This window comes from Pomacea canaliculata, linkage group LG2 (genome assembly GCF_003073045.1).
Source record: "Pomacea canaliculata isolate SZHN2017 linkage group LG2, ASM307304v1, whole genome shotgun sequence".
In the NCBI taxonomy this organism is placed as follows: domain Eukaryota; kingdom Metazoa; phylum Mollusca; class Gastropoda; order Architaenioglossa; family Ampullariidae; genus Pomacea; species Pomacea canaliculata.
This window is the reverse complement of record NC_037591.1, coordinates 16,909,906-16,936,181: the sequence shown is the minus strand read 5'-3', so window position 1 is coordinate 16,936,181 and position 26,276 is coordinate 16,909,906. Positions and strand designations below refer to the sequence as shown.

At 41.3% G+C, this 26,276-nt stretch overlaps 2 protein-coding genes across 5 annotated transcripts in view; one reads left to right on the top strand and one right to left on the bottom strand.

Annotated features, from left to right (window-relative positions):
- The window catches only part of LOC112558399 (dual oxidase maturation factor 1-like), a 29,373-nt gene extending 17,378 nt beyond the window's left edge, over positions 1 to 11,995 (bottom strand). Inside the window, exon 1 of one of the 2 annotated variants that reach the window (XM_025228885.1) lies at positions 11,593 to 11,995. In XM_025228885.1, the coding sequence (XP_025084670.1) occupies positions 11,593 to 11,648 (56 nt within the window). In that variant the 5' untranslated portion in view covers positions 11,649 to 11,995. Of the gene's footprint in view, positions 1 to 1,507; positions 2,690 to 11,592 lie in introns of those variants that run through there. The other variant, XM_025228887.1, reaches the window with a different exon arrangement.
- The window catches only part of LOC112558393 (dual oxidase 2-like), a 54,655-nt gene that overhangs the window by 4,483 nt on the left and 23,896 nt on the right, over positions 1 to 26,276 (top strand). Inside the window, exons 1-2 of one of the 3 annotated variants that reach the window (XM_025228872.1) lie at positions 2,909 to 3,067; positions 3,230 to 3,400. The gene's annotated coding sequence lies outside the window, so the exon portion shown is untranslated. Of the gene's footprint in view, positions 1 to 2,908; positions 3,068 to 3,229; positions 3,401 to 12,613; positions 12,637 to 26,276 lie in introns of those variants that run through there. The other 2 variants (XM_025228874.1, XM_025228875.1) reach the window with 2 other exon arrangements.

The window sequence follows — 26,276 nt, the reverse complement described above, 5'->3', positions numbered from 1 at the left end:
GATTCAGAATAAATCCCAAGAGAATTATTTTCCTTAAAAATGTTTCAAAAATATATAAGTCTATACAGAATGTATGTGTATAATACTTTATACCGTAATTAGAATATATATTCAGACAGACAGGCAGGCAGGCAGGCAGGCCGCAGGCAGGCAGGCAGACAGACAGACAGACAGACAGACAGACAGACAGACAGAAGGTGCATTGAATGTGCACAACTTTGTATAAAGGAATGTACAGTGACATCTCACACATTAATCGAAAAGATGAAGCATGAAAAAGTTAGCCTTGCGGCAAAGCATTAATACAGAAATATTTTTAAAAAATTGTTTACTTGCGGTTGAAAACTCCCACGCCCAAGGGTACAGGCGGCTCATAGCTAATGGCTTTAACATCCACTGTAGGTAAACAGTGAAAATAAACTTCCTAAATTGTTGATGTCTCGAAATAAATCGAATTTTTACGGCAATTTAAGTTGGATTAGACGATATTAGTAGTACCCGACATTAATGAACTGAATCATAATATTTTCTTTCATAGTAAGAAAATACGAAAGAAATAATTGCTGTCAGTCCCGGAAATGACACCACTAAAAGATAAGAGGACAAAATAATTTAGCTTGTCCTGAGCTACCCGTGAATGGAAGCGCGTCACAGAATGTGACATGCAATCATGCGAACCATCGAGTCAGGAGCTAAGCATGAGTATGAACACACATATTACTGAATTAACACCTCGGAGAAACCATCAAACTAACCCAATCATCGAGCGAAAGACCTGAACATAGAAACAGAGCAAACAAACGGTTTGTTTTTCTAACCGTTTGCTCCACTCGCCTAAGAAATGAATGAGGGAAGAAAGGAGCGAGTGAATACAGGAATAAACGAGACTAGACAGATGGTGTAGACAGTCTGAAGCTGTCAGAAAAAGAATGACAAACAGACGACCGACAAGTGGACCCACAGACAACAGAGAAGCGCAAGGACACATCGACAACTGAATAAACTAAATGTTTAGAAGTCAAGCATCGATATGGTGTTGTAGGCAAACAAACAAACGACGAGTAAGCAAACAAGCTTGCCGACAAAAATTAGACGGTGATAACCTGACACAAAACTCTCGTGACCTGTCGCCCGGGGGTCGCAATTACATTATTGCTTGGGGTGTCCACATATTTGTAAAGTCGATCGTCTGCTGTTACTGGAGGATTGCGGAACTTGTCATTCATCAATCAGTCGCTCCTATGCCGGAGACTGAAATCCCCAACATCTGATGTGCTCACTGAGATTATCCAGCTTTTAAACATATATATGTGTGTGTGTGTGCTCGTCTGTCTGTCTGATACCAATCTTGACGACAATGCTGATAGTATCAAAGATGAAATGAAAGACGTACAGGTCTACGCAGCTATTATTCAATCTTTGAAACGCAAAACTTGATCATCAAAACTCACATCAAATTTTTAAAAAAGCGATGATGCACTGAGGGTGAATATTGTAAGACACTCACCTGCCACTGCGTACGACTATGAAAGTTGATCACTGAAAGGATGATGTCAGGTGTGCAGCCGGGTTCTTGTGGGATGCAATGCAGCAGATGGAAGATGTTGAATAAAGGAAAGATGACTGCGTCCGTTATAAAATCGACGGGGTTTTTTAATCTTCACAGACAATGCAAAAATTGTCCTCACCTGGAGTTTTTCTTCTCTCCTCACAAAGAGAGAGTAGAATAGATCAGTCGTGATCCTCTCCTATAATTTTTCGAAATCAGTTGAGTTAAAAGTTCTGTTTCCTTAAGTTCTTCAAGGTCTCTGGTTCACGAGAGGTGTGTCACGTGACAGAATCCAAAATACTGTGTGAGACAAAATAGCATGGAGAGAGCCAAAAGATACTCGGGTCAGGGGTCAACTGCTGCTGGCTCAAGGGACTTCGCACAGACTGTGAAATTTGGTGGCACCGGGTGCTGTGAGTTTGCGTTTGTTGTTACTAGGTAACTCTGTATTGTGGAACTAGCAGACGCCCACTAACTGTGAGGTTTGCCAAACGTTCTGAGATAGATGAACCCGTTTGAGAATATTCCACTTTAAAAACCAAACTCCTTTCACATAATAACCAATGCGCACGAGTCCTTGTCTATTAACTCCACCCTTGTGGATAATAAATGTGGAGAATATACTTTACTACAGAAGCTGGAGCTGGTTCGTGGTTCTCGTTGCAAGGGTTATGTCCCATATGCCGGATGTCCGATCAAATCTTTGCGATCAGTGAATACCGCGCATCCGGAAGGATTTATAGGCAGCTCTGGTAGGTTACAATTCGTAAGACATCACAACACCAACATCTCAAGAAAAATAATCGACAGTAGTCAGTTTTGTCCAATACCGTTCTCTCGGAAGTCAGTCAGGATGCTCAAAGTTCTAACAGGTGAGGTTGACGATAACGATGAGAGCATCGATGGCTTGACGGAGAGTGGGACTATACAGACAGTTGACGGCTGCCGACGCACAAGCTACGACAGCAACAGCAGCAGCAACGGCACAAATTTCCCGGCGCTGCAGTGCGGCGGCTGGCAAGAGACTACGTGCCGTACCTGACGCTCGAGCACGTAGATGTGACGTAGTCATCGGCGCGAGACCTTTCCCAAGGCTGGCAAGGATGGGCATCACGCTCTCACGGAGGGCAGATCGACGCGGGTTTGTTTTCAGGGCGGGAGAAAGGGAGGAGAGAACGATCATGGCGGAGGCTGGGAGGGTGAAAGAAAGTGGGAGGAGGCAGTTGGGGGGACAGTTGTTATGGCTGATGGAATGAGAAGTAGGGACCAAGCAAACGAAGACGCAAGAGATGTGAGGGGGTGGGGTAGGGTTTAGGGTCAGGGGAAGATGATGAAGGGAGGGTTGGCGCTTCAGAAGGAGCCTGGGATTGATACGGCGGACAGTTGGAGCAGGGGAAGAGGTGGTAAGAAAGTGATCTACATGCGAAGCGACAGACGCACTAGTGTCATGGAGTGACAAAGGTTTGAACTTCAGGCGCGAAGTGCGTGCAAACGACTCCACGGCCCAACTTGTCAGAGGTAGGGGGTGATGTAAGGGGGTGGAGGATGTGGGGAATGATTTTGGTGAAAGTGAGAGGGGAAGGGGGAATGTTGCGATGCTCGTCAATCGAAAGGCAGTCGGTCAAAGCGCGTGGAGGGATGAGGTAGTCTTCTCAGATTCTTCTATTTGCTGATCTGCAGGAACTGACTCCCCGTTGAAACACTTCTGCCTCCCGAGGGACCTCCAGGCAGCTCCCCCACCTCCTTGTTGACAGCTGACGACACCTTCAAGAGTCGAGATCACCTTTACATCCGACTTTGCGATCAGTGTGCTAAATAACACCAGCGTTTGCGACTTTTGAGTCGGCCGAGGTAAGTATACAAGTAATTACATTTTCCAATTTAAAATTTTCATTGTGTATCTTCTTTTTCAATCGTGCCATGTTGGCAGCAATAGCTCCTCCATTTTAGATGCACAGGAGACTGGATTTATGCAGTAACGTATTAATTTTTCTGCGGATGCGCTTCGGTGATAAAACTGGAAGGTAGACTATTAACTGACAACGGAGGATGAGGAGGTGGCGGGGGTGGGGGTAAGTACTGGGGGAGAGAGGCAGACGTATATGTAAAAACAGAATGCAAAATAGCCTCGTCATCTTTTCGCTTACTGTGGCTTCCTCACCGCTGTTTCGTCAGGCCGTCGTCCATAAAGTGTCACGGCAATAGAAGATAGACCGATGACTCCGCCCACCCCGCCTTCTACCTCTCCCACTTTGTTGCCCCACCCCCTCTCCCATACCGATGCCCCCTCCAACCTACCCACCTCCGTCTAACCTGCCAAACTCTGACGTGAACTTGAAATAAAATGCAGTTTTTGGAGATTTCATCAAGTGTTATCGGGTACTCAAAGCCTCTTCGACGCGTGCAAACCACCTCAGGCGTTAACAAACTCCCTTTCTTTTGATCCTTGCTCCAAACAAAGTTTCACAGCAGCAAGTGGCTGGTATGAAAGGGATTTAGCAGCTGCTAATTTTAATACCAAACTTTATTTTTTTTCCAATGTGCAGGGCTTAGTGTATTAATTTTATTGATATCATGGTAGGATGCAAAGGAGTATAAGACAGTTGAGAAGATTCACAGATGAATCAAAGGGGGAAAAGTTGATGATATCGCCGACATCCATTTGTGCATATTTATTTAAATCTACACACACTGTGTAGGTGTTCTTTGCGCCTTTTTAGCTAGTGACCTCTGACCTTGCATGACGACATCTAGAAAAATGGTGCAGAGTAGGCACAAAAAAGAAAGAAAGGAGGAGGACTCCTCCGCGAGCCAAAGGAACGGGGACCGTGAAGTTGTCAGACACATAATCTAAATGCCAGGTGTGTTTGTTGGGCAGCGATTCTCGTCAGACATCATGGGAAGCACCTGGCAGGTTGGCGGGCTGACGTGATTCTCAACACGCACATCATGTGAGCACAGCTACCCGATGTTAATGTACATTGTACTTCCAGTTTGGAAAGGTTTGCAGTTAGCCAGGTTGACTTGCCTTTGTCTGGTGTATGCAAACGTCTGCATCATTGAGTCTGAGCATCAGAGACCAGACACCACCTCGTATTTCCAACAATTAAAGCCAAGGAACAAGTCACCCTAAGCGGGTTTTAACGGTATCAGGGATTATTTAAATATAAAAGATTTCAAATTATAATTTATTCCTTGTTAGTCCTCGAGGAGCATAGCACCGCAACAAATTATATATATAAATAAAACACACTTGCAACATTTCGGCACATTCCAGTCTTCCAGGGAAACGGGAGCGCTACTGGATGTGTACAGGGCCGCCGAGAGCCAGCCCGGGCCCCGGGACAGACGACCTCTCCGGGCCCCTTGTACTTGTAATCGTAAATTATTTTCCCAGTGTATAATGTAAGGGAGAAGAAGAAAAAAAAGATCCACTGACCAAGGCCGGGCCCCCTTGACAGCCGCGGGCCCGGGTACACCAGACCCCCCTGTCCCCCCCTCTCGTCAGGCCTGAATGTGTAGACATAGCTTCCGGACGACACTACCAAAATATTTGGTGGGAATCGTAATACGAAGGGTGTGGTATCACAACATGTCATCAAAATGACAGGACCTTGACTGCAACCTTTTTTTTTTAATTAATTGCATTTAAGTAGTTAGTGCAAACTTGTTTCCTAAACGAATAACGAGCGGACAAGAATTCAATGATATAAAACTGAAAACGAGAAATAACGGATAGCAAGAAGGAGGAAGACAAATGACCGAGAACATTTGAAATTACTAATTCGCCGACAAGGCCCTAACATACAGACAGACACTTTGCAATTTGTCAATAATTTATGTGACAGATAAAGTGCTTGCTTACAGATATCGGTCATCACGGGCATACAAGTGTCAATCTGAGCTTCGAGGAACAATTTAAGGAATAATATGACAGGCACGTCCACACTTCAAGGTGCAAAAACATGCCAACTCCTAAAATCAAAACTGAATCGGTCATTTACATAATAAAAACAATATTTTTATTACCCGCAGTCAAGAGATCCCTAATGCAGACAGAGGTGATTGTTCTATACATTATCATTCTAACTTCGCAAAGATGGAGCAGATTATTTTTGTTGCTCTTGGACCTATATAATCATGTTCTGAATGAAGTCTTCCTGTGCCAAAAACAAGCAGTGATGATGACAGTTTTGCATTTTTCATTGAAGTGTTATTTAAAGGCTAAATAGAGGGCAAACAATTATTAAATGAGTGAGTAATTTACTAGAAGATAACAATTCCCTAAATTGCAATGTATTCTTTTCCCGATGTACAAGATTTTGGACATTGCTTTTGAACAAATCCTCAGGTGGATATACAAAAAGCAATGATCTTTTTCTCGAGGCATGGCAAAAGAATGCTGGCTGTGAGTGTATGTGCATGTTAGTATATACCTGAAGCTTTCTCTAACCATGCCTTCAGTGACTGCACAGTAGTTAGAATATATGTCCATCCTCACGTGCTTTTCTCATTTTGAAAAAATCGGAAAGTATTTCTGTAACAAACTGATGAGAATGCTGTTAACGTGTGAGAGGCTTTAAGCTTCATTTCACATGTTACTCACGTAAGGCTTTAAACATCCGTATTTACATCGCCAGATATTTATAGCTATCGTGCATGAGGCGAGGATGCGCGCATTTGTTTTTAACACGATGTCTTTATGGGAGGATCGCTGTGAAAGCAAAGTGACAATCAGAGCAAAACTTGTGCATGGGCCTCTCGCGCATGTGCAGAAGCTCACGCAGGCAATGCTTGGGGTCTTACCCCCCACGACCCCATCCCACTCCCCTCACGGCCCAACCAACGTCCAGCTTTACCTGTCCCCTTCCCCCCAGTGACGTTTCATCCGTGTCACCTTTGTCCCCCTGTACAGCACACCCCGCTTCTACTCCCCACAACCCCTCACACGCGCCGCTGGGTGTCGGACACTGACTGCCATGGGTACCGAACCCTCTCCAGTTAATTAGACATTGGAGGATCAAAAAAAAAAAAAAGCATTACATAGTGTAAGCCGTCTTCATCATTAAAACAGCCAAGCTGAAACTTTATCTTTCATTAAGTCATGACCGTCAAGGTGCACAGTATTTAGAAGCGACTCAAGAAAAGAAGACTTATCATCTATATTATCTGTATTATTTGTAACAGCAGTCACCGTAACATACTGGGTAAATATTATCCATCACGACGGTGGATTTATCTTTCTTTGCCAGGAGCTGATAAAATGGATAAATAACAAATTAGTTTACTAGAGGGAGAACTAACAAACATGAGCGCTAGTGTCAATGTGCGAGGTTCAAGTATTTGCTCAGGTCGAGTGGTGGCCATTAAGGGGAATTAATCGCCATGTAATTACGTCACGACCAAGACGGAAGTGAGGTGTCATGGGAGCGCCGCATGGTTAGACAGTTGTTGTGACTGATCGATATCAACCGTTTAAGTGGAACATTATCGAATGGTGAGGAAGAGAGAGAGAGAGAGGGAGGGGAGGAGGGTACACTAAGATATGATTGGCTTGCGATGACGAGAAGGAAATGCTGACGTTGCCTCGGGGGAGAGGGTAGACAACTCTAGACCGACGTCATGACTTCAGGGCGTTAATTGTCGTTTGTCAGTCTCGAGACTCTACGGGTGCAGCTCAAAGGTCGAGGTAGGGATCGAGCGACTACCGGGTGCCTGTCTGGGGTATGTCAAACCAACGATTGAAAAAAAAATTGTAGTGTTTTCTTCCTTGTGTAGGGATTGCAGATAAAAACACTACATGATAAAAGAAGTTTGATCAACACTGTATTTATGATGAGCATTAGCAAGCACCTCTCACATCACCACTGATAGTACCACCGCGTCACACGTTTAACTGTTATCTTCCCCGGTGTGTCAATACACAAGTTATTTGTCCAGCCACAATCTGTCGTTTGGTCCTAATTATATTGGGTTAATCTTAGTTTTGGCTTAGGACGACTCTTCAACATCCTTCAGAATTAAGAAAGATAAATCTTTGTAGTTTCATCCAACCACGGTTGTCTTTTCTTTCTTATACAATATTAGCAGTTTCACTTTTCTACTACCATCTGAAAACTAACAAAAAGAACAAAATTAAAAGAAAATAAAGAAATCTATGACACGACACGTGATTTACTTTTATTTTATCAGTGCAACATGCAGTTCTCACAATGCACGAAAATGTGCAATTTAAAGTTATATGAGGGTTGTCTCCCTTGATCCACATACATCACTAGGTTCACCAACCCCTCCATACACTCAGTATGTGGTAAGTAGAACACTCCAATCACGCAGTTCACTCACACGAAACGGTGTTGCAGGGTCAAAGGTGGGGAAGGGGGATATGGGTTGATGTCCGTGGAGGCAGGAGGGATGTAAGCCAAAGTTGGGGGATTCAGCTACTGCATCAAAAATTGCTACTGGGCTTTGTTGGCAAAAAAAAAGAGAGAAAAAAAAAACCACATTCCGAACAGGATCTTGCACATCAGGTTGAAAAATGTGAGAGGACAAGGAGAAGTCCAGAGACAAGCGATACACCCACGCCATTCGTGCTGACGTCGGTGAATGTAAGCGGCGACTGCGCCGACAATACACACGGGGGTGACTGAGGATGAGGGTGGGGGAGGGTGGATGTTACGAGGAAGACACGGAAGCACGTGGCTGAATTAATAGAAGATCTATGATTAATGTGACAACCGCAGATAAGTATTTTAATTAAAAAAAATAATCCTGTTTTCTTTACTGTATAACAGCGGCAAAAACCTCAGATAAATCCTTTAAAGCTTCCACACACACACACCCATCTTAGATAAGTATTAAATTTTATTATAATCTCTTTTTCTCTGACCCAGCCTTTTCTAGGTAACGTTGTTGTGGGTTTCCCCAGACTTGTTTCCCGAGAGAGCACATCACTGTTCCTTGTATCTCTAACAAAGGATTTCTCCATGTTTCTCTTTGTTTACTTTATGCTTCTTTTCCAGGAAGAAACTTTGATTTTTGTTCATATAACGTCTTTATTTCCCAAGGAATATGGGCTTTGTTTGAAGCTTTTCCAAGTTCATGTCTATGGTGATAAAAGAAGCAAATGTACATCGACAAAGCCCTTTAGCACGCGTGGGTCACGTGGACAGGGGCACGTGTGGGAAGAACCGTGCCATGCGCGGATGGGAGGAGAAACTGTGAGTGGAGTGTGCTCGAAATGAAGATGAATCGAATGACAAAGGGATGAAGATGCCGCTTTAGACGCCTTTACACTCGGGTCATGTTTACTCATCGTGGGCTACTTGTATAAAGGAGACATTTTTAAAAAGAAAAAGCTGCTATAGTAGTTTATTCTCTCTAGCTCTGCTTCTCTCACTCCTTTGTGTTACAGGCAATTAAGCGGCGAGCGAGCGCTGGTTTACCTCATAACTTTCAATTATGATTTTGTCCCCTCGGCGAAGAGTGTTTGATTTCCGCAAGTCTGTTTTTTTCAGTCTCGGTTTTAATTACGTATTTATTTATGGCCATGAATCACACACACGCGCGCGCACTAACGCACATACAGATGCAGACTTACTCTCATTCTTATGTACACGTATTAAAGACAGGCTGAAAGTTCATTGAGAGAAAATTAAGGACATGGTTGAAGGCGAAGAAAAGAAGTGGTTTGAAATAAATATAGTGCAAAATATAATAAATCAATGAACAGATGGAAGAAGCGAAAGAAAGAGAGAAGGAGGAATTTGCTGGCTCTATGTTGTTGCCTCTAGAAACATACTTTGTCGGACACTTTATTGCTCCCCAACCCACCCCGTTACCCGAGACGTAGTTTGAACTGTCAAGGTCACGAATTCCTGAGATCTGGGGGAGGAGGAAGGGAGGAAGGGAGGAAGTGGTGTGTTTGACCCGGGATATGCACCCGACTACCAAAAATGTGCGTCGGTGCCGGCTGTGTTTCGCAAACACCAGAAAAACATTTTTAACATCACGGAGATCTTTTCTCGCAAACATATCAGGACGTGTGACAATCCCCCTGTCAATCATCAACTGTGTTTACATGGTCAGCCGAAACTAAAAGTCCCAAACTATTTCATAGAAAGAAACACGTGATAAATAGGATTTTAAAAATTGTCATGTCACTGCCGTTGTTGTTTTGTGTTTATTTTTGAAGCTTTGTTTTGTTCTGCTTTGTGATTATTTTTTATGTCTTCTCTTTCTAGGTTCAAGTAGGAGCAAAATTGTTTAAGCTCAAGAACATCTCAATGCATATTGGGTGTGTTTGTGTGTGTGTGTGTGTGTGTGTGTGCGTCCGCGCAAATTTTGCTTTGAGGTGACAAAATGTCAAGATCTTATTCAGTGCCATTGCTCAGCCATTGTGCAGGTTAATTAATTTTCCTAAGTCTAAGCATACAAACGAAGTGTGTACATCTATGCACACGCATACACATCTGTACACACACACGCGCGCGCGCACGCACACACAAAACTTTTTACATTTACATTCACTCACTTACCTACCCTTTACGAGGCTTTTCTGTGAGCATACATTCACACACACACATACCTGTGCAGACAAGGAGCACTCAAGCCCCGGAATTTAAATAAACCACAAACCGCTTCAAGCAGGTGTAAAGTACAAAGACAAAGAGGGTGAGGGAAGAGGAAATGTCGAAATTCCTAGTCCTTCAATCGCTGGCTGAATGACAAGGACATAAATACTTTGAAATATTTATAACTTTTATATGATAATGGTGGGGTCGTCCCAGTTGGCAGGAAGTAGGCCGTGACATCTTTCACATTAAAGTACTTTTATGACACAAGACACTTTTGCAATGACATCTTGAACACAGTCTGATTATATTAGTCTTGTGACAATCTGACTATCGTAGTGACTATGGAGTGACTGAATGCCACGTGTATATTCTCTACACATTTTCTAGCTGAATTTTCCTAATTAATTTTATCACTATTGTTAATCTCTCCTTAGCTGGCATTGCTAAAGGTTCAGCTCAGAAGTATGAAGTCACTGTGATTTTCATCCGTATGATAATAAGTGAGTAAGATTTCTTGGAAACCGAAAAGACTCACAGGAGGAAATCGGGATTTCGAACATCCGGGTAAACGTGTTCGCTAAGTATACGCTCTGTGTCAGAGTTTACTTGTCTAGACTTGGACTGCAGAGTTGTCTTCGCTTCTAACAAATGTGACATACAAGAAAGGTTTTGGGGAGACAAGGATGAATAGAAAGCAAAAGTAGAAAAACTAAGAGATAATCAGCGAGGACGGGAATGCAGACGAGAAAAGTTGTAGTTGACAGCTTGTTAGACTCTGTGCATACCTGCATATGCTCGTGTGTGCGTGGTGGGTGTGTTTGTGTATGTGCGTGGTGGGTGTGTTTGTGTGTATGTGTCTATCTGTGCGTGCGTGTGCTTGCGGCGAGAGAGGTGAGCGAGGCGGTTACTGGACTGTCCGGGGAAAAGCGAATGACAGGGTATAGCAAAGCGCAGTAGACCTCAAACTGTGATGTTCATGAATATTTATAAATATTTTAAAATTTATTAAATCGGCGCTCTCTTAGAGTGAAACATAACCACCTTCTCCCATTCCTGATAGTCGACATGGCCAACAAATATTTTGTAATCGCAGAATGGAAGAAAAAAAATATACCATGCTGCAATACATTCGAAAAAAAGGACACATAATGGAAGACATAAATGAGACCTGAATGAGAAATGAATGAGAAATAATTTTTAAAAAGAAGGAAAAAAGAAGCAAGAAAGAGTAAGAGATAAATGGATTGAGAAGGATGACGAAGTCAGGAAGAAAAAAGAAGGAAATAAGTAATTAAAATAAAAGAAAGAGGAAAAAAAAGGAAGCAAACAAGGAAAGAAAGAAGTAGCGCAAATTGAATTTTGTTTTAAATTTTAAAGTGAAATAGAAAGGAGAAAAGTGGTGAATGATAAAGGGTAAATAAAGAAAGCGAGAGGGACAAAAGGAGCAAATAAACAAAATAAACATACCTCTCGTCATCTTCTGATGATTTTGGATGGCTACCGAGATGTGAGTTGTTGTGCATTTTTTTTAAGTCTGTGATCTTTCTGTCTTCTCCTGATGATTCACCCTGCTACCAGTCTTCTTAAGTCGCGTTCTGGACCCTGGTTTGCAGACCCTACGTTTTATGTTAGGAGTGATAACAGTTCCTGAAACAGGATGGAAAAGCCCCAACTTTGACCGCCAGGGTCCACGAGATCAACACTAGCCCCAGCGATCTGATTGGCTGCTGTGGGCGGCCATGTTAACGAGCACTCCATAAGGATCCTGCTACAGTCAATCCGTGATAAGCCAGCCCACTTCGTCAAACCTTCGTGACGACAGCCTGATAGTAGTGGCTCCGCCTCTTCGTCACAGCCGGGATCTTTAATTTTGTGGTCGAGTACTGTAAGGCGTTCCTTTCCGTTATACAAACGATAGTTCTCATGACGTAAGTGTTAGGTGTACGCAAATGAAAGTTAGCTCTCATTACGTGAATGTTACGTGATACAGTTGAAGGTAATGTGCCATGACATGAGTGTTAGTGCTTTTTTCTACCTAGCTTATGGACTAGTGGAGCATCTAAACAAGGCAGTGCTGTCTTGGTAGAGGTGTCGATGACGAGGGTGACGATAACCAACAAAATGGTTTGTGTTGGTGTTATTTTGTAGCAGTTGTTAGTCCTGTTACGTAGGACTGGTAGATTGTCCATTTGATAATTTGCCAACACATCAATTCCACCAGGTGTGCAAGAATGTTTGTCACACTTTGACACTGTGTATTTGGTGTGTTTGGCAATAGATCAGTGTTATATTTCGAGAATGTCTACTTTATCGACAATATTATATTTTGACAGAATTTAGGAAGAAAAGAGGATGGGAAAGAGGACAGACAGTGATAAGAGTTATTTCCCCGTTGACGATATCCAGGAGTGTTGAGACTAATCTAGGGAACAAGTTGTATCCCCGGTACTGTGCCATTCCCCGTTTATGTCAGCCCTGGTGCAGCTGTTGCTTTTCACTTTTCTAGGACTAGTAAGTACAATTTCTGGACTCTTGGACTAGAATTTACAGTTTCTAGATTGATACTAACCAAGCAAGCTGCCAAAGATTTTTCGCTCGTTCCTTAACTTTCTTTCTTTCTTAATTTCTTTCTTTGCTTTTTTCTTTGTTTGTTTGTTTCTTTGTGTCCAAGTATTTATTCTGTTATATTTCCACTTGACATCATTAGTCATCCGTCGTCGTTCGAATCACACATAGCTACGTCGTTCTAATACGCAGGTGAAGGCCAATACCTTCATAGTAATAAAATTTACATTTATTTTTGTAACACTGGCGTTTGTAGAAGGCTATAAGACTTAAATAAATGGCTATGCAAGATTTTGAACAACAATTAACAAACAAACAAGTATAAAAGATGTTTAGATACATTGCTGAACGCGGTGCATAGCTGCACCCTTTAATTGCAATCAGTGGACAGACCACTAGATCCGTAAAACAAGACATATGGTGACAGGCAGATGTCTGATGGTTTGTTGTGAACAATTACACAGAAAGCAGTAATTTATTTATTCGTAATACTAGGTACCTACAGGTCCTTATAACACTGGAAATAAAGTTTCATAGGGAATTTTTGTAATAATTAAGCGTCTCTGAAGTTTATTGAGTAAACAAAAATACAAGGCTTAGAAGAAAAACAGGAGCAAAGAAAGTTAAAAAAATTATGAAAAACAACACAAAAATAACAAAAGCAGTATACGGATGTATTTTTGTCGTGACTCCTCTTCCTGGTGACTAGCAAGGTCCCACGAGAGCCGCTGTGTCAGAAAGACCCAGGGACCGAGCCTCTCCTTCACATGCCTCTTAACACTGAGCACAGAGACGACGACAGCAATGTTGACAGTTTTCTTTGTTGCGGCCAGTCAGGGTCACTTTGATTTACTCACAGACAACATGCAGCTCGCTCTTCCTGGTTCGTCACCCGGCCTCCCCTCTGGGATCGTGAGGTGCTGGTCGGTAGGAACTCTCGTCTTGACGGGTTTACAGTAGCCTGGTGATTAATGCTACAACTCCGGCGTGGACATCGCACATAAGTAGATACGTCAGCAGCTGCAAGTTCATGGCGTAACCTTTATCTTGACACCTGCGTTTGCTCAACCATTTAAATAAATTAAATGTAGACTTATAAATTAGGAATCGATTGTGCATTCCGACTTTTTTGGTTCGTTGCTGAGATTTTGGGAGAGATTGGGTTTTCATGCTGAGCTAGCAACTAAGGTTCTGTTAGGTTCCACATGCAGAGAAAAAACATTGTGCGCGAGAAGAGATTCAAACCCAGAGCACCAGACCCTCCCTGTGCTGATGCAAGCACTAAACCGCTGCTTCACCGTATGGCGCTCTGTATGGGAGACAATACAATGGACATGGGTGTTACTCCAACTGTAGTTTTGTCTTTTGATTGTATGTTTGTATGTATGTATGGGTGGGTGCTTTCAATGTTTTCAATCTCGTCTGAATTTATCTTTGGTTTCTTTTCGTCGTGTTTGCTGTTCGACGGCTGAACGTGTCGCTGAAATGACAGCATTAATTTAATGCTTGGAAAGTACAGTCATTATCTTTTAAACATCACTTATCAATAACCTGCTTACAGAATGATCAGTTGAGCTATATGACCATTGGTTTCAACGATTTGTAGTTTTTCAGATGTGTTCAAGACTATTGCAAAAGTGCAAAGGCTAAAATGATTATCCGTGCAATTTATCCAGTTGAAAAAAGAATCTCACCCGCAAAACAGAGTTCTGTTTTTAATCTGTATTCATTGTGAAAACATCTTCAGCTTCTCACATCAGTGTCAAAAACACTGTACGTTGGTCGAAATTAGAAAGGAGACGGTTGGTGTCATTTTAAACCCAATCTATCGCAGGCCAGGAAACAAAAGTATGTAAGAAACCACTTACTAAAGTATTATTATGTTATCTCAGAGCCTCCTTTACAGTCCTGCGTCAAGGGGCATAATCTTCTTTGGATCGTATGGTCTTTGAAGTCAAGCACTTCCTTCTTGTTCTCGCACACGATATACATAAAGAAACATTTTGATAAAATCCTTCTTGAATTTTGTAGAGGTGTGTTTATACAGTGGGTAGCACGGTAGATTGTGGATGTAAGTCAGTTTAGTACTTGTTAAACTTAAGATTATTCAGAATAAAATTGAATGTCAGAGATATGCCAGCAGATTTTACTCTTTTACTAGGTAAAGGATTTTTATATGCTTGTTATAATTCATTCCGTTTTGTTTCAATGAGAAGTTCAACAGAGCAACACACTAAGCTAAAGAGATAGTTCATCATCAATCTATAAGTAGAAAAAAAATTGTTCCATTCCCTGTCCTTAGACATTAAAGCTCAGACTCAGTAGGGTTGTCTCGAAACAACTAAGAAATAAAGAACTTTATTAATTGTTGTATTAGGTGTGAATCATAGTAATCTCGTTGACTCTGTACACTTTCAAATACGTCTTAATTACATTAACTTCATTACATTTACTAATGATTCGTAGCTGTTAGTAACAGTTTTACAGTTTTTAATCTTTGCAGAAAGATTATTTTGAAATTTTTATTATTGTTTTCGTTGTTGTTTCGGATTTCCCGTAAAACAAAAATAGTAAGATTCCATTCTCCTGACATAAGACGTTGATGATGCTTGACTCTGTTTATAGACTATAAACATAGTGCAGTTGGTAAGTACAGTTGTGTTTTAACTGTGGTGTTGCAAGCCTTGTTTACCACCATTGTTTAATGATCCGGTCTGTTCGTGACACATATACAATGGCTGGCTTGGCTAAGGGCCACATCAGATACCCATACCCACGTTTTCTGATACCCATACTTAATACGAGAGGCACGAACACACTCACAAATTTATATTAACGTGAATTTTAAAGGAACCTGACAGCTGTTTGAGTGTGACTGACGTGCAGCGCTGCACGTGGCGACTGTTTGATGACCCTTGTTGTGCAGCTGGGTAGCACACCCGGACGTCCGTGACCTGCAGAGGTCAAAGAGATGACGGATTGTAAATTTAGATGTAGCTAACCAGAAGGTCGAATGTCACTGCGAGAGTCTATAGCATCCTGTGTATTGTAACATACACGATGCACTGCTTATACCTATCGAATTGATAGAGCACGCAAGTGCGTGTGCATGTGTGAGTGTGTGTGTGGGAGGGTAGGTATGCAAAAACCCATAGGTATGGCTTTTAGCAGGAGTATAGGTAACCACTAACCACTTAGTGTTTATTTTTTTTAACATATTACTTTTGTACGTACAACATGAACCCGTGTTCACAAAGACTGCAAACGATCGTGTGCAGGTTATGTGTGTGGGTGAATGCATGCAAGGTTATAGCTACCCTCATATATGTTGCAAAATATTGCTACCTACAAAGGAAAAAATTTACAGTGGGTATGCAGTAATTTGAAAGAAAAAGTCGCACATTTTCACACTTGTTCTACGAGTGTTTTCATCCCTCCAGAATCGCGGGTAGGAGGGATGAGTAAATATAGGTCAATCTCTCTTATTCCTTTTTTTTCTAAAGATCTTCTGTTCCTTAATGTGAGCGATTTCTCAAAAATGGTGTTTGCTTCTGTTCCCGGATTCTAGCCTGCCCTTCCTGCTCTGAACTTTATTCTGCTAATACCCTTATGTTTATAGAGGTTCATTGGAGTTATAGTTGACAGGCTTGACTTCAGATCACCATTTTGTTAGCTGGTTCTAGATTTATCTCACGGAATTAGCAACAGAGGCTAGACCACTGTTCAGCCATGCATGCCGGTGGCACATCTTCCCCTCCTCCCACCAATACACGAAGGGAAGTGTATACCTAACAAAGTAGGATTTCGTGCTTTTGTACATGTCTAATGAACTCGTGGATGACGCCACGGATGTATAAGTGAAAGGAAATACTTGGTAGTGACTGGCTGTCTTCATACATATACCCATGTACTAGGATGTTCTGGTCGAGTAGCTGAGCATTCCTAGAGTTGTCAATAGCTGTTACCAGTCACATACACCCTGTTATCATCAAGCGGCATCTCGAGCGAAATGTTCTGTGTGCGACGAAAGATTGAATTCTCTGCCCTTGGAAAATAATAACACACCCGCAGGCAAACCCTTTGTTCCGTGTATATCTATATATTGTCTCCACCTCCGACTCAGCCTTCTTTTCTCATTTTCAAGCAGGAAGCAGTCGCAATGGTGAACTAAAACCCTGCCGATTGGCTGCTTGCACACGTACCCGGATAAACAACAGTCGCGGCGAACCTAGAAATGATGATAACAATAAGTATTTTACAACCGTCCGAGAAGTCACAGCTATTCCATGTTTCTGGGTTTCCTGAGATTAATACGGTTATATATCTAGATCTCGGTTTTCTAACCCTACTTGACCAGTTTTATCCATAAAAAATCCGTTTTCATGGCAGAAAGAAAGTTCTAATAGCGACAGATGAGCTTGCTTGCTATTATTGTTGCTTTTGTTTTTCTGTTTTACGATGATAGGAAACGTAATGCGTGGCTAAATATTACCTTACATACTTTTGTTTGTTTGTCTTGTGGCAAAGATTACCGTGATAATCGAGCTTACAAACAGTTTATTTGTCATTGCTCATAGCACTATCTGTCTACAGTGGGATGTTTCACGTACTCCTGGTCTGCCAGAGACAAGCTTTGTTTACTACAGCAACCTCATTTGTTTTACATGTCTCACATTTTATTGCTCAGTGGGGTATGCCTTGTTTTATCCTTCAGTATAACAAGAACTTCATTTCATGCTTTTGTTCTTGGTATTGCTGTGTGATTTCCGGCCTCGGTTGTTATTTTTTTTTTAAGTCGACAGTGTCTTATGTTTGTTCGCTATGTAGAAGAAGTTACTTGTTGCTTTACGATAATTTTATTATACATTAATTGTACATCACAGTTACTGTTCTACACGAGAAGCCTGTAATGTAACAGGGATGCTGTTGTGAAGACTACTCTTAGTGTTTGCTGCTTGTTGTGCATGATATTTACAGAAGGTCGAACTGAAGGCAATAATGAGTAGTCATCAGTTATCAGCGCCGTCGTCTGATGTCAGCAGTAATGCTCAAAATCTGTTCATTCAGCCTTCCATCCTTCGACCTTCATCTCATAACAACTCACATCTACTGATTAGATAAAAGGAACCAATATCCAAGTTTTTTTTGTTTTAAAAAAAAAACACTTTATTACTGGGGTAAATGAACGGAGCATCACCTTGGGTAAACATGTACCCGACTTGCTATGAGTTATTCCGCAAGAAATTGGCGGTAACGATGGTAGTCCCATTGATAGAAGCACTTTGATTTCTCAGAAACAAATGTCTGCAAAGTCTTACAAAAGTCAGGAGAAAGTCAACAGTAGGAGATGTTAAAGTGCTTCGACGTGCAGTGCCTTCAGCTGGCAGAGATGCTACTTTAGCTTAAACTAACTGGACATCCTAATCGCATTCTAGGAACGGTTGGGGTTCTGTATGTCTGCACGAGGGCTCGCACGAGTCTCACCACGCATACAACAAAATACACACACACATGCAAAACCACTCATTCCAGGCAAGATTGCATTTTTGAGAAAAATACGTATTTTACATTTAAATTTGCAACATCAGCGTAAGAACTCCATGGCTCGAACTTAATTTCTTCTAACTGGTTTGAAAGGACGGTGCGAGTGTAAAAAGCTGCTGTGTGTCCCCGTTACGTGACAGGTGTTCTGCTACGTCGACCGCGTGAGAAAAATGAAAACAATAATCTTTACAATATGGAAGAAAAGACTTCTAAAAACGTTTCAAATACCTTTTACATTAAATTGCAAAACAAGCTCTCTACTGTTAGTAATATTTAAGTATGTATGCACATCCTGTTTGCTAAACATTAATTGTGCGCAGTGAATTTAATTATCTCTTTCAGCTTTTCTGTTTGTGTCTCTTAAAGGTTGTTGTTTCGAAGAGGTGATATAGCCAAAGTAAGAAGTTATTTCAAGAGACCGACGGTTATTGTGTTGCTGCTTTTGAGGGTTAGGGGTATAGTAAAGGCTGTGACGGCGGTAATAAGTATTAAACCCATTCCACAACAAAACCGAATAGTATTCAGGGACAGAACATGAATTGGTCAAGAAACACAGATAGGTCACTGTCCTCATCTACGAACTCGCCAACGGCATTCTTTGGCTGTAACGCATACAAATAAGTCTTATGAGTTAATATAAGTTATGGATTTTGGATTCCTGGATATCAGGTAATTATCTTATTTGCTTTATTCTCTAATCCTCTTATCTATGTAGAGCTTAACATAAGAGACACAAAGAGAATCGCGTTAAAAATCAAATAGTGCAGTGTGGGTCTCGTATTGTCTCGTTTCCCAGTGGTGTCCTGTGTCTGACGTCGTGTATGCGTCATTTGTTCCACGTCACTTGAAGCAGAAAAAAGACGTCATACATAAGAGAAAAGTTTCTCTCTGATGACCGAGTGAGCGGGAAAACACGGTCTTCGTCCGCCATCTTCTTTATGACTCTCTCAGTGACAGTCCTCTAAACTTGCGTCTTCGATTCGATTCACTTACAAATCTCTTCTTCCTCATCGTCATCTGCGGGGGCTCGTCGAGCGTTGTGTGTGTGTAACACGTCGTGCGTATGCAAGGTAAGTGTACGTTCGTCTTATTACATGCAGACTCCATGCGAATACCATGTGTGCCAAGCTTAAATTCTGAGTGATGATTATATGAGTACATGTTTAGCAAGTTTGCATCATCAATGATGATCATCGGTGATGTATTTTGTTTGTTTGATTGATTTTTGTCGTCAATGCTACAGCCAATCCCAGCAGCAAATGTTTTGCAGCTGTTGTTGTTACTATGATCGAATATGAGGTCACATCAGTGGACTTGTCCTTAAAATAAAGTATGGAAGGTGCTTTGCCGAAATCATTCCACCCATGTTGTAGTTGCCCACGTCACATAACATGCAGTTGTTAACAGTGTTGTGTGGTGCTGCTGGCAGCTCGTGTGCGCGTGTTTGCACTAGAGTGTTTTGTGTGCAGACGATGAGAGGGTGGGGAGGAGGATACGGACAGGTCCTAACGTCAGCAGCGAAAGAGTGGCCATGTTTCGCACTCTCGTGCTGCTGAAATCATAAAAAAACCACTTGCGACCTCCTCATATGTTCTGATGTAAACAGGGAGGAAGGTTAATTAAATATTGGCTGCAAGCTCCTGTTACTCCAGGCTCACGTAAAAACGAGTCTGTTTGAAGCAAATCACCCCAAACAGGTTTTTTCTTTCTTTCTTTCTTTTTATCCGATGTATTTGTATAATCTGATGGATTTCTTTGCTTTATCCGCTTCAGTAGATGGACGGAGATATAGATAATTATAAAGATATAAAGGCCTATTGTAAGATGCCAGCTGAACCATGGGAAATTACTTGTGGGTGCTAAATAGCAGTGGTCAAGAAGTGTGCTTCTGTGTAAAGGACGAATTTTTAACGAATTCTAGAGGTTTCGAGCGGCTCCTAAGAAGTTTTTGTCCACTATACGAACAGCTTGTACGAAATACTTTGACCCTACAGTAAAGTGTATCAAGCAAAATGCATTCAGTGCTGCACCGTTGTGTCAGTCACAGAACAAAATAATGGTGTTTTAGCCCTCTATGTGCGACGGTATTTGAAAAATTCTTTACATTTCGGTCACAAGTGAACAGTCTAAACATCACATTTGAGAAATTATGAAGAAATTGAGAACTGTACTATTGCAGATGCATCAACACCGAGTGAATGTCAAATCGGTTTTGCGTACCAAACAAAATATTCTCTTATCACAAAGAAGTAAGATGTATTAGAAATTAGATAACATCCAGAATACACACACACCACCCGATTTTCAAAAGTAGGCAAATTTGTCAGTCCAGACCCCATGGAGTATCTTCATGTCATACTCCTAGCTAGCATAATTCTGTTTCTCTCTGTTCTGCGCCAAGCTGTGTTTCCTTTGTCAAGATCTTGAGCAGTTGAGAAGAGCAACAGACCAGCAGACTAAAGTATGTTTACTATGAAAAATTTTATCACTGTCGGGAAGACTCCGAACAAAGCCTTCAGAGAAAATAAAGCGTTGGCGTCTTACCACAGTTTTGTGTCGCGCAAAAATGTCAAACGATTATGATTGAAGGCCTCAGTATTTGCATATGTTTTCAGCTTTTAAAAACAACAACAACAAGCAAAGGCTATTCCTGTATATAAGCTGTCAACAGGTCAGGAAGTGCGCGAAAGTGTCGGCGAGTCGTGTCGTGTCAGAAGAGAAGAATTGTATGGAGTCGGGGGAATACCCGTTTAATTGGCAAGATAAACTGAGCGCCAGCCCTGGAAGAGATGAGGGCAGGGTTTGCTTGTGGGTGACGTGGCGTACTGGGTGGACGGTCTGCGCGATCCAGGAAGCTTAGTAGGGCAGGTTGACCTGGACTTGAACGGTTGGGAAGGGGTCAAAGCGCAGGTCGTCTGGAAGACGCCGGTGTTGATCAGGAGCCAGACGCACGGAGAGTTGCACGACACTAGCTGCATGGCTAAAATGAAGCAGTTAGTGTGTTTCTATCACGTGTCAAGCCTCCGCAGTGTTGGAAAATTTACTGGCAATATATTTCTTGACGTCTGGACTTAGGATGTTGACCAAAGTTTCAATATCCTGGACATTAGCCCCAAACCCACTGGATTCTTGAGACCTTCGCACGCAACTTTACCAATTTCATCAAACGTTTCGACAACACCTGCAAGAGTATAAAGGGTTTTGACAGACGTGCAAGCTGAGTGCTTCAACCTCAGAAATACTCTGTTGACCTGGTCACAAGTGAACTTTGTACCACACACTCACGTTTCGGGAATAACCGAGTCCTATACAGGATGTCGTTGCTCTTACTTCCTGATTCCTTTCACCGCGCTCAGCGCAAGACTATAATAAGTCGCTTGATAAGAAACAGCGGATTATGCAGTATTTGTGATTCAGTGTGCGGTCACTTCTATTACTCAAATATTTGCACCATTATGTAGTGTTTAGATACTTTTCTTTTGCGAACGCTTAGAATTTTAGAAGTGTGTGTGGGAGGGAGTGCGTGGTAGAAATGACTGGCTGATCCGGGTGCAACACTCACACTCAGACAAGAAATATGCTTTTACTGAATCCACCTTAAGGATCTCCATTTACTGGCTGATCCGAGCCTATTTTTTCCCAGATAACTACAAACGGTTTCGTTCCTCGGGCCTGGAAGATAGGAACACTCAATCAGAGCAAATAGTTCTAATCTATTCTAGAGAAACAATTGTATTTTTGCTCATCGCCATGGATTTGTGAAAAGAAGGTCAAGATTTTTTTTCTGTGACGTCACAAATGTAGGTAGAGCTACTTATATTTCTAGACAAAATGGTTTTTTTTTTAAATAGCTATTTGTATACACTATTTGTATACAACCTCATGAAAAGATGATCTATTAACCTGATGTTATGATATAGTTTTCTGTCATCTTTTATTCGGAGTAGTTCTCAGCCAGGACACGACACTAATAGATTGTGAGCTAATATTTAAAATGATACTGCTTTATAAAAATAAACAATCCTTGAAATGATTTTAATAATAACCACTATATAAAATAAGATTGTCAGAAATCTGTCTACCTCTGTGCATGCATATAATAATATAGTTACATGCATACATCAACACCGAGAAGTATGCGTGCATCAACATAAACAAACATTATTCCTGGTGTAAAAACATGTTTTTCCCCAATGTCCTGGCTTCGGTCACCTTCACTCTTTCACTAGTGTTGTCGAAATTTGACATAAACTTGAGTCTCCTGCCCCTGGCAAACTATGACATCATCAAGTACCAAGTGCATCCGCATACCTCTCCAAAGGTTGTATGCGCTTATTATTTAACCCACCTGTGGATCAGCACAAGAACATTAACCATAGAGCGCGCTTTGTCTCTGCTTTCTTTTTCTTTCTTTTTTTTATTTTTTTATTTATATTTTTGTTGTTTTTTTTCCCCTCTCTCTCTTTCATCTGTCTGCTCCTATCTTTTCTTATTCCTACCGTCAATATTTCCGAGGACGTGGACGTCAATACATTTCTGCAGTACAGCCGGGTCCTGTTGCGGATGGCCACATCAAGAGTTTGTACAGCGCCGGACACAACCATCCCACATGACCTTTCCTGAAGGAGTATAAGCAACTTGCTTATCAACACAAGACTGTCTTAACTAGTTAGCCAACAGCCAACACACATTTAATTAATGGTGAGGGCGGCCAAGGTAAATTAAGGGCAAGCTTTTGTCTCGGTAGTTATCAAGTGACGCATGGACTCCGCGCTCAGACTTACCCATGGGGCTGTGGTTAATAATCAGTGACTGAAGAGTGGGGAGGTGGGGAAAAAATGAAATGGCGAGGCCCATGAATCACGCTACCCAGAATTAGTTTTACCTGTGTGTCGGATGTCAAGACAAATATATTGGTTTATAACAATTGATAATAATTAATATCAGAAATAATTGATCGGACAATCAGTTTCATTTCTGCTTTCCTTTCTCCTCAGCACTCCCACCCACAAACGCTTTCCAATATATTCTCGATTCTTTTTTGTTCCGATCCTTATATTTCTTTTTTTCCCTTTCTGGACAGTGTTCCCTCCGTAAGTGGTCGTCACATTAGACTGTTGATGTTCTTTTCCCACCCGAAAAATGTAGTCACTATTCTCATGTCCATGCATGTGTACCAGACCAAAACTTGAGGATAATGTGCTTTTACGTAACGAGGGCGATGTCGGGCGCCAGAAGTCATACCTCACAGATCACAACACTGCGTCATCGTGAATGTCATCCACTCAAAGTCAAACTGATCCATAAAAACAGATATGATCTCACTTCGGGGACAGCTTAATTTCCGAGCTGTATTTATAAACAAAAGCATGGAACTATATCAAAAGAAATATGAGAGTTTCCAACAGCCTACAGGGAGTAATGGGCAATGAACTCAAGTATCTTGTGGAATGCAGAACCCAACAGTCTCTCTCCTCGGCGTCTGTCTACCTAACTTGGCATATCATGTACCCATTACTGCAGCTCTTTGTAGTCTTCTCCTGTCCAGGTTATTCTTGAAAGCTTGACAGTGTTTTATATCGCTGAATTTAAAAAAAGCTGTCTAAGTAGGGTTGAGATAGGTGACAGCCATGTACCAGGGTGTCTATCACGTTATCTTCGACAAGCGAATGGCGCAGTCATCGCCAACGGTTTTTACCCCTATAAACTTCAAAGAATCATTTCTTCGTCGAAGCCTCCCGCTAGGCTGATTTATATTTTTGTGACTAAGCAAATATTAATTAGTCCCATTACTTTCGATAAACGGAGAGTGAAGTGTTAGAAACCACACTTATCTAGACGAATGAAGCTTTTCTGTTAGGAGTTTTTGGTGCTTTTATTCGTTACTACCTTTCATCACCAACACCACACGGGTGTCGAATAGAACATGTGCATTTTTGGTGTTCGGTGCTCGGTTTCACTTCAAAATATTTCTTTTAGTCTATGTTTCCCGCAAGGCTTATCATAAATGGTTTTCATTTTTTGTTCACTTCAAGGTTGGTAAATAACGGGGTACCAAGACGAATCACTCAGCAGTTTCTTCTTGAATATTCATTATCACAAACGGTATTTCGCAATTCACTAATGTTCTGTAACGGGTTTTTTTGTCACTCGATGGATACCCGAGATAGCAAAGGTGGGGGAAGGGCAGCCTCAAAGTGGGATGGAGGGAGGAAGAGTTTCGTGTTTCACCATTGGTCATTTTAAAGATTGCGGATGCAGCATCTACAGTAACTTTTAAGGAAAATCGACAGACTTTCCCAGATACTAGGAGGATATCCGAGACGTTCATGAGCTGTTCCACACCCAGAGAAGCAGACACTGAGTCCTCCAAACGTGTGTATTTTCCGTGTCTGTATTTCACAAACAGCACGCAAGTTACTTTCAACTTTAATGTCTCCGTTAACCCCACTAGCTGCTGCAAAAGATTTTTTAATCTAGAAAATGTTGCCATTAAATTAAGGACTAAAGTCAAGTAAAAGTCCGAACATCTTGGGACCTAAATTGGCAACAATGTGGGGGAAGGAGGGAGGGGGGTTAAGATGACGTCACACCCGTTAGAGATGGTCTTATCAGAGAGCTTAGATATAGAGAGGGTGCACTCCTTCTTTATCCTTACTTGTTAAGAAAAGTAGTGACGGAGTTGCGTCCCTTCGAAATGGGGTGCTACGGCGCAGTTGCTACTATCAACCACTACTAAACAAAGTCGTCGCTAGCAGTGTTTATCTTTGGAGTAAATGTCTAGGTGTTTGCGACATGAAATGACGTTTATCTAAGAACAGATTTTTGTGTCTTTTATTGATGAGAATTGCTTAGATAAGGGTAGTTTGGGAGAGTTTTAATACAAGTATGACAGCTGACTATATTTAAAAAGGATAACTTTTATAAATTCAAACAGCACATCCATGAGCACAAATTCGCATTTATTTAAAATCCATAAAAATCTAATTTATGAGAATTTATGAATATGGGAAAAAACAGACTTACACATAAATATAAACAAGCCACATTCAGAAGACTTGCTCACATACTGAGACATATAGATTTCTGTTTACATACAAGCATGAGCAATAAATTCTCACACAAATCATAATAATCATAATTAATAACAAATATATCTAATATCTTAACAGACTTTTTTGGGGGGTTGGACAGTTGTACTGACTTTCCTCGAAATGATCCGAGCAGAGATAGTATCCTTTTCTATATACATCAGATGGTGTAAGATGGTCAAAATCTTTCCTTCTCATAAAGTTCATCATTATTTTGGACCTGTTGTAATAATTTTTCAATATATTAATAACAAACATTTTTATAACACCTCACCCCAGAGACGAATGCCTTAAATGAAAATACTATAACAAATTTAAATAGGTTTCTAATCAGATAAGTGAGAATTCATCACACAGTTTCACAGTATAAGCAGTAAAGTCGTTTTAATAATCATAGTAAAAGAGCAACACGCGTTGTAGTAGACTGCTCTCAACTACAGTACACTTATAGATCGTAATTTGAGAATAAATTTGTAGCTTATCTCTCTTCGTCCTTTGGGAAATTGTGGAAACGTTTTTCTTTTGAGGTTGATTTAAATCTGGCAATCTGACAGTTAATTGCAGAAAAATTTGCCCACCTTGCCTCAAACGATCGCCTTGTGCCGTGTTGTTTGGTAGCACCCCATTACGAAAGATAACTCTAACCGACGAGCTTTCCCGCCGGTCGCGAGTGCACCCTCTCTATATCTAAGCTCTCTGGTCTTATGAAGCATCTAAAATGGTTGGAAAGCTCGTAAAACTAATAGGACCCAGCATAGGAACAAATTCGTGTTTGTGCGTTTCTGCGTTTGTCTGTGTGTATGTGTGTGTTGGGTATGTGTGGAGGGGTGGGAGTGATTTCGAATTACATTAAACATTTTTTTTACAATTGTCCGGTAAAAAATAGAGCAGGAAATATAAAGAGAATGCATGAATTAAGGGTTCTAAAAATAATCTTGCAGAGCGCGCACC